Source organism: Oncorhynchus mykiss, chromosome 16 (assembly GCF_013265735.2).
Source record: "Oncorhynchus mykiss isolate Arlee chromosome 16, USDA_OmykA_1.1, whole genome shotgun sequence".
Lineage (NCBI taxonomy): Eukaryota > Metazoa > Chordata > Actinopteri > Salmoniformes > Salmonidae > Oncorhynchus > Oncorhynchus mykiss.
The window spans coordinates 1,634,622-1,653,657 of NC_048580.1; the positions used below are offsets into that span (position 1 = coordinate 1,634,622).

Genomic DNA, 19,036 nt, shown 5'->3' on the forward strand with positions numbered 1-19,036 from the left:
TAATGATGTCTGAGTGTTGGAGTGTTCCCCTGGCTATCCGTAATGATGTCTGAGTGTTGGAGTGTGCCCCTGGCTATCTGTAATGATGTCTGAGTGTTGGAGTGTTCCCCTGGCTATCTGTAATGATGTCTGAGTGTTGGAGTGTTCCCCTGGCTATCTGTAATGATGTCTGAGTGTTGGAGTGTTCCCCTGGCTATCCGTAATGATGTCTGAGTGTTGGAGTGTGCCCCTGGCTATCTGTAATGATGTCTGAGTGTTGGAGTGTTCCCCTGGCTATCTGTAATGATGTCTGAGTGTTGGAGTGTGCCCCTGGCTATCTGTAATGATGTCTGAGTGTTGGAGTGTGCCCCTGGCTATCTGTAATGATGTCTGAGTGTTGGAGTGTGCCCCTGGCTATCTGTAATGATGTCTGAGTGTTGGAGTGTGCCCCTGGCTATCCGTAATGATGTCTGAGTGTTGGAGTGTTCCCCTGGCTATCTGTAATGATGTCTGAGTGTTGGAGTGTGCCCCTGGCTATCTGTAATGATGTCTGAGTGTTGGAGTGTTCCCCTGGCTATCTGTAATGATGTCTGAGTGTTGGAGTGTTCCCCTGGCTATCCGTAATGATGTCTGAGTGTTGGAGTGTTCCCCTGGCTATCTGTAATGATGTCTGAGTGTTGGAGTGTTCCCCTGGCTATCTGTAATGATGTCTGAGTGTTGGAGTGTTCCCCTGGCTATCTGTAATGATGTCTGAGTGTTGGAGTGTTCCCCTGGCTATCTGTAATGATGTCTGAGTGTTGGAGTGTTCCCCTGGCTATCTGTAATGATGTCTGAGTGTTGGAGTGTTCCCCTGGCTATCTGTAATGATGTCTCAGTGTTGGAGTGTTCCCCTGGCTATCTGTAATGATGTCTCAGTGTTGGAGTGTTCCCCTGGCTATCTGTAAATTATGTCTGAGTGTTGGAGTGTTCCCCTGGCTATCTGTAATGATGTCTGAGTGTTGGAGTGTTCCCCTGGCTATCTGTAATGATGTCTGAGTGTTGGAGTGTGCCCCTGGCTATCTGTAATGATGTCTGAGTGTTGGAGTGTGCCCCTGACTATCTGTAATGATGTCTGAGTGTTGGAGTGTTCCCCTGGCTATCTGTAATGATGTCTGAGTGTTGGAGTGTTCCCCTGGCTATCTGTAATGATGTCTGAGTGTTGGAGTGTGCCCCTGGCTGTCTGTAATGATGTCTGAGTGTTGGAGTGTGCCCCTAGCTATCTGTAATGATGTCTGAGTGTTGGAGTGTTCCCCTGGCTATCTGTAATGATGTCTGAGTGTTGGAGTGTTCCCCTGGCTATCTGTAATGATGTCTGAGTGTTGGAGTGTTCCCCTGGCTATCTGTAATGATGTCTGAGTGTTGGAGTGTTCCCCTGGCTATCTGTAATGATGTCTGAGTGTTGGAGTGTTCCCCTGGCTATCTGTAATGATGTCTGAGTGTTGGAGTGTTCCCCTGGCTATCTGTAAATGATGTCTGAGTGTTGGAGTGTTCCCCTGGCTATCTGTAATGATGTCTGAGTGTTGGAGTGTTCCCCTGGCTATCCGTAATGATGTCTGAGTGTTGGAGTGTTCCCCTGGCTATCCGTAATGATGTCTGAGTGTTGGAGTGTTCCCCTGGCTATCTGTAATGATGTCTGAGTGTTGGAGTGTTCCCCTGGCTATCTGTAAATTATGTCTGAGTGTTGGAGTGTTCCCCTGGCTATCTGTAATGATGTCTGAGTGTTGGAGTGTTCCCCTGGCTATCTGTAATGATGTCTGAGTGTTGGAGTGTTCCCCTGGCTATCTGTAATGATGTCTGAGTGTTGGAGTGTTCCCCTGGCTATCTGTAATGATGTCTGAGTGTTGGAGTGTTCCCCTGGCTATCTGTAATGATGTCTGAGTGTTGGAGTGTTCCCCTGGCTATCTGTAATGATGTCTGAGTGTTGGAGTGTTCCCCTGGCTATCTGTAATGATGTCTGAGTGTTGGAGTGTTCCCCTGGCTATCTGTAATGATGTCTGAGTGTTGGAGTGTTCCCCTGGCTATCTGTAATGATGTCTGAGTGTTGGAGTGTTCCCCTGGCTATCTGTAATGATGTCTGAGTGTTGGAGTGTTCCCCTGGCTATCTGTAATGATGTCTGAGTGTTGGAGTGTTCCCCTGGCTATCCGTAATGATGTCTGAGTGTTGGAGTGTTCCCCTGGCTATCCGTAATGATGTCTGAGTGTTGGAGTGTTCCCCTGGCTATCTGTAAATAAAAACAATGAAATGGTGCCGCCTGGTTTGCTTAATATAAGGAATTTGAAATCATTTTTTACTTTTGATACTTAAGTATATTTTATCAATTACATTTATTTTTGATACTTAAGTGTATTTCAATCCAAATACTTGTAGTATTTTACTGGGTAACTTTTACTTGAGTAATTTTCTATTAACGTGTCTTTACTTATACTGTATTATTTTCAAGTATGAGAATTGGGTACTTTTTCCACCACTGCGATTGAGTGCAGGAAATGCAGAAATTATAAAAGTGCTGCCATTTTGTTTTGGTTGAAGTTGAATTGAACAATATAAACCAATCAGAATGGAGAAAGACCCATTGAAATCACTTAGAATGTATGTTGCCACCCCTAGGATCACTCACTACTCATAAAGCACCTTGGGATCACTCACTATTCATAAAGCTCCCTGGGATCACTCACTACTCATATAGCACCCTGGGATCACTCACTACTCATAAAGCACCCTAGGATCACTCACTACTCATAAAGCACCCTGGGATCACTCACTACTCATATAGCACTCTGGGGTCACTCACTACTCATATAGCACCCTAGGATCACTCACTACTCATAAAGCACCCTGGGATCACTCACTACTCATAAAGCACCCTGGGATCACTCACTACTCATATAGCACCCTGGGGTCACTCACTACTCATATAGCACCCTGGGATCACTCACTACTCATAAAGCACCCTGGGATCACTCACTACTCATAAAGCACCCTGGGGTCACTCACTACTCATAAAGCAACCTGGGATCACTCACTACTCATAAAGCACCCTGGGATCACTACTCACTACTCATAAAGCACCCTGGGATCACTCACTACTCATAAAGCAACCTGGGATCACTCACTACTCATAAAGCACCCTGGGATCACTACTCACTACTCATAAAGCACCCTGGGATCACTCACTACTCATAAAGCACCCTGGGATCACTCACTACTCATAAAGCACCCTGGGATCACTCACTACTCATAAAGCACCCTGGGATCACTCACTACTCATAGAGCACCCTGGGATCACTCACTACTCATTTAAACACCCTGGGATCACTCACTACTCATAAAGCAACCTGGGATCACTCACTACTCATAATGCACCCTGGGATCACTCACTACTCATAAAGCACCCTGGGATCACTCACTACTCATAATGCACCCTGGGATCACTCACTACTCATAAAGCACCCTGGGATCACTCACTACTCATAAAATGTAGAACTTGTGTTATTCAAAAACCTTTTTTTTAAAGTACTGATTCAATATTTTGCGCATATCGCCTAGCCCTAGTCTGCCTTGACGTTCATAAAACTCCACGGACCCCCTCTTGCGCAGTGGAACCCAGAACGATATTTATCACTTGGTTACGATGCTGTCCTTTCAACACTACGATTCGAAGCTCAAATAGCTTAAAATAACTCTCAAGTTCTGTTGCCTACACCTAATAGTCGTCCTCGTTTTATAATTTTTACTATTATGATTATATTATTATTATTACTATTATTACTATTACTAGTATTATTACTATTGTTATTACAATTATTATTACTATTATTATTATTACTATTATACTTATTATTATTAGTTGTATTACTTTTATATATATTAGTAGCAGTAGTATTATACGTATTATTACTATTACTAGTATTACTATTATTATTATTATTATTATTATTATTATTATATGTAATATTGGTAGTAGTATTATACTTTTAATTACTATTATTCTTATTACTAGTATTACTGGTTGTATTATTATTACTATTACTATTATTATTATTACTGGTATTATTATTGGTATTATTACTAGTATTGTTATTATTACTACTATTAATATTATTACTAGTATTATTATTATTATTACCAGTATTATTATTGTTGTTATTATTATCATTACTGGTATTGTTATTATTATTATTACTATTATTATTATTATTACTATTATTATTATTATTATTGTTATTATTATCATTACTAGTATTATTATTATTACTGGTATTATTACTATTATTATTATTATTATTATTATTATTATTATTATTGGTATTATTATTGTTATTATTATTGTTATTATTATCATTACTAGTATTATTATTATTACTGGTATTATTATTATTATTAATATTACTAGTATTATCATTGCTAGTATTGTTATTAATAGTAGTATTATTACTAGTATTATTATCATTGCTAGTATTATTATTGTTGCTAGTATTGTTATTAATAGTAGTATTATTACTAGTATTATTACCATTGCTAGTATTATTATTATTACTAGTATTGTTATTTTTCTGAGTGTTATTATTATTATTATTACTAGAATTGTTATTATTATTATTATGAGTATTATCATTATTACTAGTATTATTATTAAGTATTACTATTGTGATTATTATTACGATTATATTACTATTAGTATTATTACTATTACTATTATTATTACTAGTATTACTATTATGATTTATTATTATTACTACAAAATAAATGATTATCACTACTCACAATGGTTCTGGTTTAGTTAGATCAAGGTTGAATCAATTTCTGGCAAGATCATAATGATTAATTAGTGTTTTACAGAACCAGATATAATAGGCCTATGTTACAGCAAAAAGTCTGTCATTTCTTATCTGTAGCTGAATAGTAACAAATCAAATCCTCATGCACCCAAAACTCAACAGCGCGCTCCACTAGGCCAGAGATATGCTTTGATTAAAACAACCTTTGCATACAAGAAAGGCTACTAGTTAACACCGTCCGATCACGAAACAGTCATTCAATAAGATTGAAATGCATATTTCTAGTGAAACTGATTGCGATCAAATAATTTTATGCAAAGGCCTATTCTACAGTGGTATTCAATAGGCTTCATCTGTCTGTACAAACGTTGAGAAATGATGTCATAATTCATTTTTATTGCTACCTCACCTAAACAAAATAGCACTACACCCCTAAAGGGAAAGTTGGCGCGTGAACAGTGCACCTTTCGGAGGCTGGGATTATTTTGGACAGGACGTGCAAAGATAAACAAATCACTTCAAAAAGTAGGTTGACAATCAGATAAACATCATGACTGGTTGTGTTCATGCCACATACAAATGTTATTACTTTTTTTTACAGTTAAATGATGTCTTTGCTATAAAAACCAATGAAAAAAACTGTGCCCCCCTGTGTCCTGGTTTAGCCCTGGCAAAGGCTACACACAGTAGGGCAAAAATATTACATCTACATGGAAGTTAAATATCAACATAATATTGTGTTGTGTAACTGTATACAAGCTCTGTCAGGTTGGATGGGGAGCGTTGCTGCACAGCTATTTTCAGGTCTCTCCAGAGATGTTAGATTGGGTTCAAGTCCGGGCTCTGATTGGGTCACTCAAGGGCATTTAGAGACTTGTCTAAAGCCACTCCTGCATTGTCTTGGCTGTGTGCTTAAGGTCATTGTCCTGTTGGAAGGTGAACCTGTTCACCTTTGCCTCGATCCTGACTAGTCTCCCAGTCCCTGCCACTGAAAACACCTCCACAGCATGATGCTGCCACCACCATGCTTCACTGTAGGGATTGTGCCATGTTTCTTCCAGATGTGACGCTTGGCATTCAGGCCAAATAGTTTAGTCTTGGTTTCATCATCAGGCCCTTCTCCCCTGATTGCTCAGTTTGGCGGGATGGCCAGCTCTAATAGGCTGACCACACCACTCGCGTTGCTTGCATTGCAAAATAAATGTAGGAATATATGTTGCCAAGGGTTAAAATAGAAGTCATTTCTATTTCTGACGCAGATCGAGCTGCAAGTCCTGCCTCTCCCATCTCCTCATTGGTTTAAAGAAGCAGGTACCCACGTGCCATCTCCTCATTGGTTATACCCACATGGGTGATTGAAAGACGAACTGTTTTGCCGGTTGTTGTGGTAATACTACGAAAGTGTAGATGCCAATCACCATATAAGTTCAAAGATCAAAAAGCCTGGAAGGAGGAGAGATGACTAGAAACGATTCAGTTGAACATTTTATGTGTGGATTAATTGTCGGAGTAGAGGACCTCGTGCATTTCAGGTAAAATAACAACTCAATGTTTATATCCCAGACAAATTAGCTAGCAACATCAAGCTAGCTAAATAGGGCAAATTAGCTAGCAAGTGCAAGCTAACTAGCTAAATTGCCATACATGTTTAATGCTTTTCAACCTGTCCCCAAATTAATGTAATTGGCGCACGATGGCGCACGGGCGCAGCCGGTTTGGGTTCTAGGAAGAGTCTTGGTGCTTCCAAACTTATTACATTTAAGAATGATGGAGGCTATTGTGTTCTTGGGGATCTTCAATGCTGGTTAGAGCGTTGGGCCAGTAACCAAAAGGTTGCTGGATCAAATCCCTGAGCGGACAATGTAAAAATCTGTCGTTCTGCCCCTGAACAAGGAAGTTAACCCACTGTTCCCTGGTAGGCCGTCATTGTAAATAACAATTTGTTCTTAACTGACTTGCCTAGTTAAATAAAGGTAAACAAGCAAATAAATACCGCAGACATTTTTTAGTACCCTTCCCCAGCTCTGTGCCTAGACACAATCATGTCACGGACCTTTACGGACATGTCCTTTGACCTCATGGCTTGGTTTTCGCTCTGACATGCACTATCAACTGTGGGACCTTATATAGACATATAGTCTGTGCCTTTCCAAATGATTTCCAATCAATTCAGTTTACCACAGGTGGACTCCAATCAAGTTGAAACATCTCAAGGATGATCAATGGACACAGGATGCACCTGAGCTCAATTTCGAGTCTTATAACAAAGGGTCTGAATACTTATGTAAATAAGACGTTTTTTAATTTGTGTTTTTTTTAAACATGTTTTCACTTTGTCATGATGTGGTATTGTGATGTCATGATGTGGTATTGTGATGTCATCATGGGGTATTGTGGTGTCATGATGTGGTATTGTGATGTCATGATGTGGTATTGTGGTGTCATGATGTGGTATTGTGATGTCATCATGGGGTATTGTGGTGTCATGATGTGGTATTGTGATGTCATGATGTGGTATTGTGTGTAGATTGCTGAGGATGTTTCATTTATTTAATCCATTTTAGAATAAGGCTGTAAAGTAGCAAAATGTGGAAAAAGTCAAGGGGTCTGAATCATTTCAGAAGGTACTGTATATCATGGGCTGAAGGGAGGCAGTTTTCAGTCTTCAGAACGGGATAATAATTGCTTCTGGCCTCATTCCCTCATCCTCTCTTAATATGGTTTGTTCTGTCTCTGTGATTGAGAATACCCTATGCCTAAGGCCTTATAGACTCACACTTTTCATTCTTGTTTTTTGTTGTTGAAAGCGGCGGCTTTAGGAAAGCACCTTCTTAGGCTTTTCGAATATTTAGAAAATAGGCTACTGTTAATAAATGTAACTTGATTTAAAGTATGTTTATGGTTTGGTTTTCAACCTCTTTTCTGCCCTGCAGGATAAGTTATTTCTTATTAAGTTTAAACTTGATTCATGTCATTAGATCTTTCTATATTGATGCTGTTTGTTTTCTTTATTATTAATCCCCTTTAAGTCTTATAAACTTTAAGATGGATTCTTATAAACTACTCTTTAAGATGGAACTCCATGCATGCATGAGAGAGAAACAATATTTTCTGACTGGACATTTTGCGCTGCTTTGGTGGAATTCTCCGCTCCGTCTAGACGACATTCCTCTCTTGCGTTCTATATACATCACGATGGCTGTCAATCACCGTCGATAGATGACACTATCATAATATCGCCCAACCCTAGTGGGGAGTACAGGACGCCCCCCTCCTTCACCCCTGAAGCCCATCTGGGTCGTTCTACCTCACAAAGCACAAGAAGAAGGATTTCGACCCCCCACAATCTCAGATTATTATGAAATCGTTTCTGTTAGAATGTAATCAGATTAGCAGCATTATTTTGTTGAACTATAATTTGATCTCTGAGAAAGTAAAAGCTAATTGGTTGCATCCAAATTCACCATTTTAATTTATAGTGTTCATATAATGTTGATGTAATATAGAATCAAACGTCCAATTTGCACCGAACCTTTTCCTAACAATGAGTTAAACATATTGTCGAAAGCCACCCATGGACACCCCCACACCCCACGCCAAGTAGTATGGCGCTGCGGCTTGGAGTATTGTTTCTTTATCTTATGTAATGTATTCTCTTATGTAATTTGGTGTTGTTTCCCCCCCCCCCCCCCCCCTGTTCATAGTAATTAGCAGTTATGGTTGTACCATCCAACATCTTGATATTACCCGGTTTTGACCACTGTAATGACCCACCTGTCAAACCCTTCTACCAGTGTGATTCTGACAGAGGTCTGACAGCTGTAGAGGATGTCATTTAAGATGATTAACAACAGGTAGCAGGTAGTCAGTCACAGCCAGGTTGGACACTGATACTGCAAGGTTGTGGAAGTTGTCATGATGTTGATGGATGGATGAGTGAGTGATTGTGTCTGTCTGGCTGTCATTTGATTGTTTCAGAGTTGTCAGGGTTGTGGAAGTAGGTAGGTGTCAGGTGTGTGTTTTATGTGATGCTAATGAACATCTGTGCCACTCCAAGACAAATGGCACCCGATATAGTGCATTACTTGTGGCCAGGGCAACCAATAGCATACTATAAAGGCAATAGGGTGTCAACTCGGGTCAAAGGTATTAGCCTTTTAGATGTAAAGTCCCCTGTTTAGAGGACCTGTGTGGTTCTGGTACCGTTTCCGATCAACATATTCGCTTATAAAACGATCTGTGGACACCGTAGATGGAAATGGCTTGCATTGAGCGGTAGCCCTGGTTTCCACAGACACAGAGTATCTGTATCTGAGCCTTTGTGCCGTAGGATGTGAAATCTGAAACCACTTGAAGCTGGGACGGCCCTCCTGCTATTTCATTTGCTCTTTCGACTGTCAATCAACTCCTGGCTGAACTCCCCAGCCACTGACAAAGCCTGCAATGTCGTAGCGCAGCAGGAGAGAGAAGGTTCATCACGGCTGCACACTTCAGAGATCGATTTATAGCCATTACTCTAAAATAATTCATAGATAAAAAAAAAATCAAAACACACTTTATGATTATCGTAGACGGACAATATAAATATCTGATGAAAGGTGAGTTCCTAACGAGTTCAGGAAGCCAAGCTAGAGCTCTGTGTGACGTTCACAGCTGTGGGGGCAGATGTTTTGCTCAAGAGAGACCTTTTAGAAAATATGCAGATGTTCTTTAACACTAAACCAATATATATTCCACAAGGGGAAATCTTAGTTTTATAATTGGATTATACTATATTTGGAAAGCGTGACATTTCAAGCCCTATTCATACAGTTTTGTTAAATAGGAATTATTCTGAACAAAAATATAAACGCAACATGTACAGTGTTGTTTCATGAGCTTAAATAAAATAAAATATATAAAATAAAATGTCCCAGAAATGTTCCATACGCACAAAAAGCTTGTTTCTCTCAAATTTTGTTCACAAATTTGTTTACATCCCTGTTAGTGAGCATTTCTCTTTTGTCAAGATAATCCATCCACCTGACAGGTGTGGCATATCAAGAAGCTGGTTAAACAGCACGCTCATTACACAGGTGCACCTTGTGCCGGGGACAATAAGAGGCCACTCTAAAATGTGCAGATTTTTCACACAACGCCACAGATGTCTAGAGTTTTGAGGAAGTGTACAACATTCTGACCATGAAATACCAGGGAGAGGCAGCTTGGTTTAGAACACATTCAGACAATGGCTCTTCTAAATTAAATCTTAATACTATTAACAAAATACCTATCTAAATACAGGCCTAGATATGTAATATCTGCTGCTCTTTTGTTTGTGGGAAAGGATAAGTCTGCTAATATCAGGGCCATGCTCAGTATCCAAACTTTGCAGATAGGAATTCCATGAATAGAGACAACGTGATTCCTTATTTTACATTTCAGAGGCATGTTGGTTCTACATAGCAAAGGCTATTTCTATCTGAAGGTTTCAAAACGTTGGGTCCTGGTGAGCACGCCCCCAGTCTCTCTTGATCTCTCTCTCGCTCTCGATATATCTCTTTCTTTCGAGCGCTCTCCCGAGCTCTCTCTCTCTCTCTCTCTCTCTCTCTCTCTCTGTCTCTGTCTCTGTTTCTCTCTCTCTCTCTCTCTCTCTCTCTCTCTCTTTCTCTCTGTCTCTCTCTCTCTCTCGCTCTCGACTACAGACTGCAGTCAGTGTTTTCTGTAAGTATATTGCCTTCAGAAATGATTCATACCCCTTGATGAGTTGCTTCTACAAAGTATTGACTCGGGTGTGAATACTTATGTTAGTATGAGATATTTCTGTATTTTAGTTCCAATAAATGAGTATTTCGTCCTTATGGTGTGTAGAGAAACAAATATTTAATCAATGTTTAATGTAACAACAACAAAATGTAACAACAACAAAATGTGACAACAACAAAATGTAACAACAACAAAATGTGACAACAACAAAATGTAACAACAACAAAATGTGGAAAATAAGTCACGGGATATGAATACTTTTTAAGGAGCCTAGACAAAATGTCTGATTTTAAAGACAGGATATTCCACGATGACTGAATTGCACAATGCGGATATTAAAGCAAGACTTTGAACGTTTTGAATACCTGGTTTGCGTACCCGTTCTTGCCTTAGTGCTGGTAGAGAGCATCAGTTGGAACATCTTTCGTACCCCTACTGCTGTCGGTCTTCACCGAGCTGCTCCACACAGCTGTTTCAGACCTACGCGCTCTCTCTACCTGACAGATTATCTATGGGCTATATGTGTGCAGCGCTCGTGTGATAAATAATCGACACAACGAACAGATTCGGGGATCCATCATTAAAAAAAAAAAAAAAAGTTTAATAAATGATGTAGCCTGAATTAAAAAGAGCCTTACTACAATATATACAGTGCCTTGCGAAAGTATTCGGCCCCCTTGAACTTTGCGACCTTTTGCCACATTTCAGGCTTCAAACATAAAGATATAAAACTGTATTTTTTTGTGAAGAATCAACAACAAGTGGAACACAATCATGAAGTGGAACGACATTTATTGGATATTTCAAACTTTTTTAACAAATCAAAAACTGAAAAATTGGGCGTGCAAAATTATTCAGCCCCTTTACTTTCAGTGCAGCAAACTCTCTCCAGAAGTTCAGTGAGGATCTCTGAATGATCCAATGTTGACCTAAATGACTAATGATGATAAATACAATCCACCTGTGTGTAATCAAGTCTCCGTATAAATGCACCTGCACTGTGATAGTCTCAGAGGTCCGTCAAAAGCGCAGAGAGCATCATGAAGAACAAGGAACACACCAGGCAGGTCCGAGATACTGTTGTGAAGAAGTTTAAAGCCGGATTTGGATACAAAAAGATTTCCCAAGCTTTACACATCCCAAGGAGCACTGTGAAAGCGATAATATTGAAATGGAAGGAGTATCAGACCACTGCAAATCTACCAAGACCTGGCCGTCCCTCTAAACTTTCAGCTCATACAAGGAGAAGACTGATCAGAGATGCAGCCAAGAGGCCCATGATCACTCTGGATGAACTGCAGAGATCTACAGCTGAGGTGGGAGACTCTGTCCATAGGACAACAATCAGTCGTATATTGCACAAATCTGGCCTTTATGGAAGAGTGGCAAGAAGAAAGCCATTTCTTAAAGATATCCATAAAAAGTGTTGTTTAAAGTTTGCCACAAGCCACCTGGGAGACACACCAAACATGTGGAAGAAGGTGCTCTGGTCAGATGAAACCAAAATTGAACTTTTTGGCAACAATGCAAAACGTTATGTTTGGCGTAAAAGCAACACAGCTGAACACACCATCCCCACTGTCAAACATGGTGGTGGCAGCATCATGGTTTGGGCCTGCTTTTCTTCAGCAGGGACAAGGAAGATGGTTAAAATTGATGGGAAGATGGATGGAGCCAAATACAGGACCATTCTGGAAGAAAACCTGATGGAGTCTGCAAAAGACCTGAGACTGGGACGGAGATTTGTCTTCCAACAAGACAATGATCCAAAACATAAAGCAAAATCTACAATGGAATGGTTCAAAAATAAACATATCCAGGTGTTAGCATGGCCAAGTCAAAGTCCAGACCTGAATCCAATCGAGAATCTGTGGAAAGAACTGAAAACTGCTATTCACAAATGCTCTCCATCCAACCTCACTGAGCTCGAGCTGTTTTGCAAGGAGGAATGGGAAAAAATGTCAGTCTCTCGATGTGCAAAACTGATAGAGACATACCCCAAGCGACTTACAGCTGTAATCGCAGCAAAAGGTGGCGCTACAAAGTATTAACTTAAGGGGGCTGAATAATTTTGCACGGCCAATTTTTCAGTTTTTGATTTGTTAAAAAAGTTTGAAATATCCAATAAATGTCGTTCCACTTCATGATTGTGTCCCACTTGTTGTTGATTCTTCACAAAAAAATACAGTTTTATATCTTTATGTTTGAAGCCTGAAATGTGGCAAAAGGTCGCAAAGTTCAAGGGGGCCGAATACTTTCGCAAGGCACTGTATATATTTTCAATTTCCCAAGCGGGCCACTGACGGGGATCATCAACTGGCCCGGAGAGTTTCCAAAAACTCCTATGTAAGTTGGTTTATTTTTGGTCAATTGATGCAAAACAAAAAATTTAAACTAACGTGAAGTACATTTATTTTCACTGCCATGTAAAGCGGTCGTAAATGCGATTGTTTTGGTTGGAGTATCGAACCCTGTGGTATATCATACACTGCAGGCGAGGGAAACATGCTAAATACATTTGATAAACTTACCTTGTAGACCAGAACATCTCCTTGAAAAGTTTCACAAGAGAGCTCTCTTTTTGAGCCCATTCAGCATCGTTCACACCCTGTTAAACCTTAGCCCCACCCATCTTAACCTCTTAAACCTTAGCCCCACCCATCTTAAACTCTTAAACCTTAGCCCCACCCATCGTAGCCTCTTAAACCTTAGCCCCACCCATCTTAGCCTCTTAAACCTTAGCCCCACCCATCTTAGCCTCTTAAACCTTAGCCCCACCCATCTTAGCCTCTTAAACCTTAGCCCCACCCATCTTAGCCTCTTAAACCTTAGCCCCACCCATCGTAGCCTCTGAAACATTAGCCCCACCCACTTTAGCCTCTTAAACCTTAGCCCCACCCATCTTAGCCTCTTAAACCTTAGCCCCACCCATTTTAGCCTCTTAAACCTTAGCCCCACCCATCTTAGCCTCTTAAACCTTAGCCCCACCCATCTTAGCCTCTTAAACCTCAGCCCCACCCATTTTAGCCTCTTAAACCTTAGCCCTACCCATCTCTTTAACCCCCTGAGAGCCTACTGACGCACCGGTGCGTCAATCTAGTAAACATAACAAAAAAAGCCCCACCAAAATATGTCAGTTTAAATTAGAGATCAGTTGTTTTTTTTGCATTGCACACATCGCACTTCTCCATCTGTGGTGGAAGGTGGCAGAACTAGAGCAGTGTTGGTCAGACCATGAGACATCCCATCTGTGGTGGAAGGTGACAGAACTAGAGCAGTGTTGGTCAGACCAGGAGACATCCCATCTGTGGTGGAAGGTAACAGAACTAGAGCAGTGTTGGTCAGACCAGGAGACATCCCATCTGAGGTGGAAGGTGACAGAACTAGAGCAGTGTTGGTCAGACCAGGAGACATCCCATCTGTGGTGGGAGGTGACAGAACTAGAGCAGTGTTGGTCAGACCAGGAGACATCCCATCTGTGGTGGAAGGTAACAGAACTAGAGCAGTGTTGGTCAGACCATGAGACATCCCATCTGTGGTGGAAGGTGACAGAACTAGAGCAGTGTTGGTCAGACCAGGAGACATCCCATCTGTGGTGGAAGGTAACAGAACTAGAACAGTGTTGGTCAGACCATGAGACATCCCATCTGTGGTGGAAGGTGACAGAACTAGAGCAGTGTTGGTCAGACCAGGAGACATCCCATCTGTGGTGGAAGGTGACAGAACTAGAGCAGTGTTGGTCAGACCAGGAGACATCCCATCTGTGGTGGAAGGTAACAGAACTAGAGCAGTGTTGGTCAGACCAGGAGACATCCCATCTGAGGTGGAAGGTAACAGAACTAGAGCAGTGTTGGTCAGACCATGAGACATCCCATCTGAGGTGGAAGGTAACAGAACTAGAGCAGTGTTGGTCAGACCAGGAGACATCCCATCTGAGGTGGAAGGTAACAGAACTAGAGCAGTGTTGGTCAGACCAGGAGACATCCCATCTGAGGTGGAAGGTAACAGAACTAGAGCAGTGTTGGTCAGACCATGAGACAGCCCATCTGTGGTGGAAGGTGACAGAACTAGAGCAGTGTTGGTCAGACCAGGAGACATCCCATCTGAGGTGGAAGGTGACAGAACTAGAGCAGTGTTGGTCAGACCAGGAGACATCCCATCTGAGGTGGAAGGTGAGAACTAGAGCAGTGTTTATCAGACCAGGAGACATCCCATCTGAGGTGGAAGGTGACAGAACTAGAGCAGTGTTGGTCAGACCAGGAGACATCCCATCTGAGGTGGAAGGTGACAGAACTAGAGCAGTGTTGGTCAGACCATGAGACATCCTATCTGTGGTGGAAGGTGACAGAACTAGAGCAGTGTTGGTCAGACCATGAGACATCCCATCTGTGGTGGAAGGTAACAGAACTAGAGCAGTGTTGGTCAGACCATGAGACATCCCATCTGTGGTGGAAGGTAACAGAACTAGAGCAGTGTTGGTCAGACCATGAGACATCCCATCTGTGGTGGAAGGTAACAGAACTAGAACAGTGTTGGTCAGACCAGGAGACATCCCATCTGTGGTGGAAGGTGACAGAACTAGAGCAGTGTTGGTCAGACCATGAGACATCCCATCTGAGGTGGAAGGTAACAGAACTAGAGCAGTGTTGGTCAGACCAGGAGACATCCCATCTGTGGTGGAAGGTAACAGAACTAGAACAGTGTTGGTCAGACCAGGATACATCCCATCTGTGGTGGAAGGTAACAGAACTAGAGCAGTGTTGGTCAGACCATGAGACATCCTATCTGTGGTGGAAGGTGACAGAACTAGAGCAGTGTTGGTCAGACCAGGAGACATCCCATCTGAGGTGGAAGGTAACAGAACTAGAGCAGTGTTGGTCAGACCATGAGACATCCCATCTGTGGTGGAAGGTAACAGAACTAGAACAGTGTTGGTCAGACCAGGAGACATCCCATCTGTGGTGGAAGGTGGCAGAACTAGAGCAGTGTTGGTCAGACCAGGAGACATCCCATCTGAGGTGGAAGGTAACAGAACTAGAGCAGTGTTGGTCAGACCAGGAGACATCCCATCTGTGGTGGAAGGTAACAGAACTAGAGCAGTGTTGGTCAGACCATGAGACATCCCATCTGTGGTGGAAGGTAACAGAACTAGAACAGTGTTGGTCAGACCAGGAGACATCCCATCTGTGGTGGAAGGTAACAGAACTAGAGCAGTGTTGGTCAGACCATGAGACATCCCATCTGAGGTGGAAGGTAACAGAACTAGAGCAGTGTTGGTCAGACCAGGAGACATCCCATCTGAGGTGGAAGGTAACAGAACTAGAGCAGTGTTGGTCAGACCATGAGACATCCCATCTGAGGTGGAAGGTAACAGAACTAGAGCAGTGTTGGTCAGACCATGAGACATCCCATCTGTGGTGGAAGGTAACAGAACTAGAGCAGTGTTGGTCAGACCATGAGACATCCCATCTGTGGTGGAAGGTGACAGTACTAGAGCAGTGTTGGTCAGACCAGGAGACATCCCATCTGAGGTGGAAGGTGACAGAACTAGAGCAGTGTTGGTCAGACCATGAGACATCCCATCTGAGGTGGAAGGTAACAGAACTAGAGCAGTGTTGGTCAGACCAGGAGACATCCCATCTGTGGTGGAAGGTAACAGAACTAGAGCAGTGTTGGTCAGACCATGAGACATCCCATCTGTGGTGGAAGGTGACAGAACTAGAGCAGTGTTGGTCAGACCATGAGACATCCCATCTGAGGTGGAAGGTAACAGAACTAGAGCAGTGTTGGTCAGACCAGGAGACATCCCATCTGTGGTGGAAGGTAACAGAACTAGAACAGTGTTGGTCAGACAAGGAGACATCCCATCTGTGGTGGAAGGTGAGAACTAGAGCAGTGTTTATCAGACCAGGAGACATCCCATCTGTGGTGGAAGGTAACAGAACTAGAGCAGTGTTTATCAGACCAGGAGACATCCCATCTGAGGTGGAAGGTAACAGAACTAGAACAGTGTTGGTCAGACCAGGAGACATCCCATCTGTGGTGGAAGGTGACAGAACTAGAGCAGTGTTGGTCAGACCATGAGACATCCCATCTGTGGTGGAAGGTGGCAGAACTAGAGCAGTGTTGGTCAGACCATGAGACATCCCATCTGAGGTGGAAGGTAACAGAACTAGAGCAGTGTTGGTCAGACCAGGAGACATCCCATCTGTGGTGGAAGGTAACAGAACTAGAGCAGTGTTGGTCAGACCATGAGACATCCCATCTGAGGTGGAAGGTAACAGAACTAGAGCAGTGTTGGTCAGACCAGGAGACATCCCATCTGAGGTGGAAGGTAACAGAACTAGAGCAGTGTTGGTCAGACCATGAGACATCCCATCTGAGGTGGAAGGTAACAGAACTAGAGCAGTGTTGGTCAGACCATGAGACATCCCATCTGTGGTGGAAGGTAACAGAACTAGAGCAGTGTTGGTCAGACCATGAGACATCCCATCTGTGGTGGAAGGTGACAGAACTAGAGCAGTGTTGGTCAGACCAGGAGACATCCCATCTGTGGTGGAAGGTGGCAGAACTAGAGCAGTGTTGGTCAGACCATGAGACATCCCATCTGAGGTGGAAGGTGACAGAACTAGAACAGTGTTGGTCAGACCAGGAGACATCCCATCTGTGGTGGAAGGTGACAGAACTAGAGCAGTGTTGGTCAGACCATGAGACATCCCATCTGTGGTGGAAGGTGACAGAACTAGAGCAGTGTTGGTCAGACCATGAGACATCCCATCTGTGGTGGAAGGTGACAGAACTAGAGCAGTGTTGGTCAGACCAGGATACATCCCATCTGTGGTGGAAGGTGACAGAACTAGAGCAGTGTTGGTCAGACCAGGAGACATCCCATCTGTGGTGGAAGGTGACAGAACTAGAGCAGTGTTGGTCAGACCAGGATACATCCCATCTGAGGTGGAAGGTGACAGAACTAGAACAGTGTTGGTCAGACCATGAGACATCCCATCTGTGGTGGAAGGTAACAGAACTAGAGCAGTGTTGGTCAGACCAGGAGACATCCCATCTGTGGTGGAAGGTGACAGAACTAGAGCAGTGTTGGTCAGACCAGGAGACATCCCATCTGAGGTGGAAGGTAACAGAACTAGAGCAGTGTTGGTCAGACCAGGAGACATCCCATCTGAGGTGGAAGGTGACAGAACTAGAACAGTGTTGGTCAGACAAGGAGACATCCCATCTGAGGTGGAAGGTGACAGAACTAGAACAGTGTTGGTCAGACCAGGAGACATCCCATCTGTGGTGGAAGGTGACAGAACTAGAGCAGTGTTGGTCAGACCAGGAGACATCCCATCTGAGGTGGAAGGTAACAGAACTAGAACAGTGTTGGTCAGACCAGGAGACATCCCATCTGTGGTGGAAGGTAACAGAACTAGAGCAGTGTTGGTCAGACCAGGAGACATCCCATCTGTGGTGGAAGGTGACAGAACTAGAGCAGTGTTGGTCAGACCATGAGACATCCCATCTGTGGTGGAAGGTGACAGAACTAGAGCAGTGTTGGTCAGACCAGGAGACATCCCATCTGTGGTGGAAGGTAACAGAACTAGAACAGTGTTGGTCAGACCATGAGACATCCCATCTGTGGTGGAAGGTAAACAGACCTAGAGCAGTGTTGGTCAGACCATGAGACATCCCATCTGTGGTGGAAGGTAACAGAACTAGAGCAGTGTTGGTCAGACCAGGAGACATCCCATCTGTGGTGGAAGGTAACAGAACTAGAACAGTGTTGGTCAGACAAGGAGACATCCCATCTGTGGTGGAGGTGACAGAACTAGAGCAGTGTTGGTCAGACCAGGAGACATCCCATCTGTGGTGGAAGGTAACAGAACTAGAACAGTGTTGGTCAGACCAGGAGACATCCCATCTGTGGTGGAAGGTAACAGAACCAGAGCAGTGTTGGTCAGACCAGGAGACATCCCATCTGTGGTGGAAGGTAACAGAACTAGAACAGTGTTGGTCAGACCAGGAGACATCCCATCTGAGGTGGAAGGTAACAGAACTAGAACAGTGTTGGTCAGACCAGGAGACATCCCATCTGAGGTGGAAGGTAACAGAGCTAGAACAGTGTTGGTCAGACCATGAGACATCCCATCTGTGGTGGAAGGTGGCAGAACTAGAGCAGTGTTGGTCAGACCATGAGACATCCCATCTGTGGTGGAAGGTGGCAGAACTAGAGCAGTGTTGGTCAGACCATGAGACATCCCATCTGTGGTGGAAGGTAACAGAACTAGAACAGTGTTGGTCAGACCAGGAGATATCCCATCTGTGGTGGAAGGTAACAGAACTAGAGCAGTGTTGGTCAGACCAGGAGACATCCCATCTGTGGTGGAAGGTAACAGAGCTAGAACAGTGTTGGTCAGACCATGAGATATCCCATCTGTGGTGGAAGGTAACAGAACTAGAGCAGTGTTGGTCAGACCATGAGACTTCCCATCTGTGG

The 19,036-nt window shown here is 43.1% G+C and overlaps 1 protein-coding gene across 7 annotated transcripts in view; it reads left to right on the plus strand.

The window, feature by feature from the left end:
- The window catches only part of arid4b (AT-rich interaction domain 4B), a 214,190-nt gene that overhangs the window by 22,878 nt on the left and 172,276 nt on the right, over nt 1-19,036 (plus strand). For 5 of the 7 annotated variants that reach the window (XM_036945928.1, XM_036945930.1, XM_036945933.1 and 2 more), the window contains exon 3: nt 12,835-12,888. The exons of the other annotated variants lie outside the window; for them this stretch is intronic. In XM_036945928.1, coding sequence (XP_036801823.1) covers nt 12,835-12,888 — 54 coding nt within the window. The remainder of the gene's footprint in view (nt 1-12,834; nt 12,889-19,036) is intronic. 7 annotated transcript variants of the gene reach the window in all.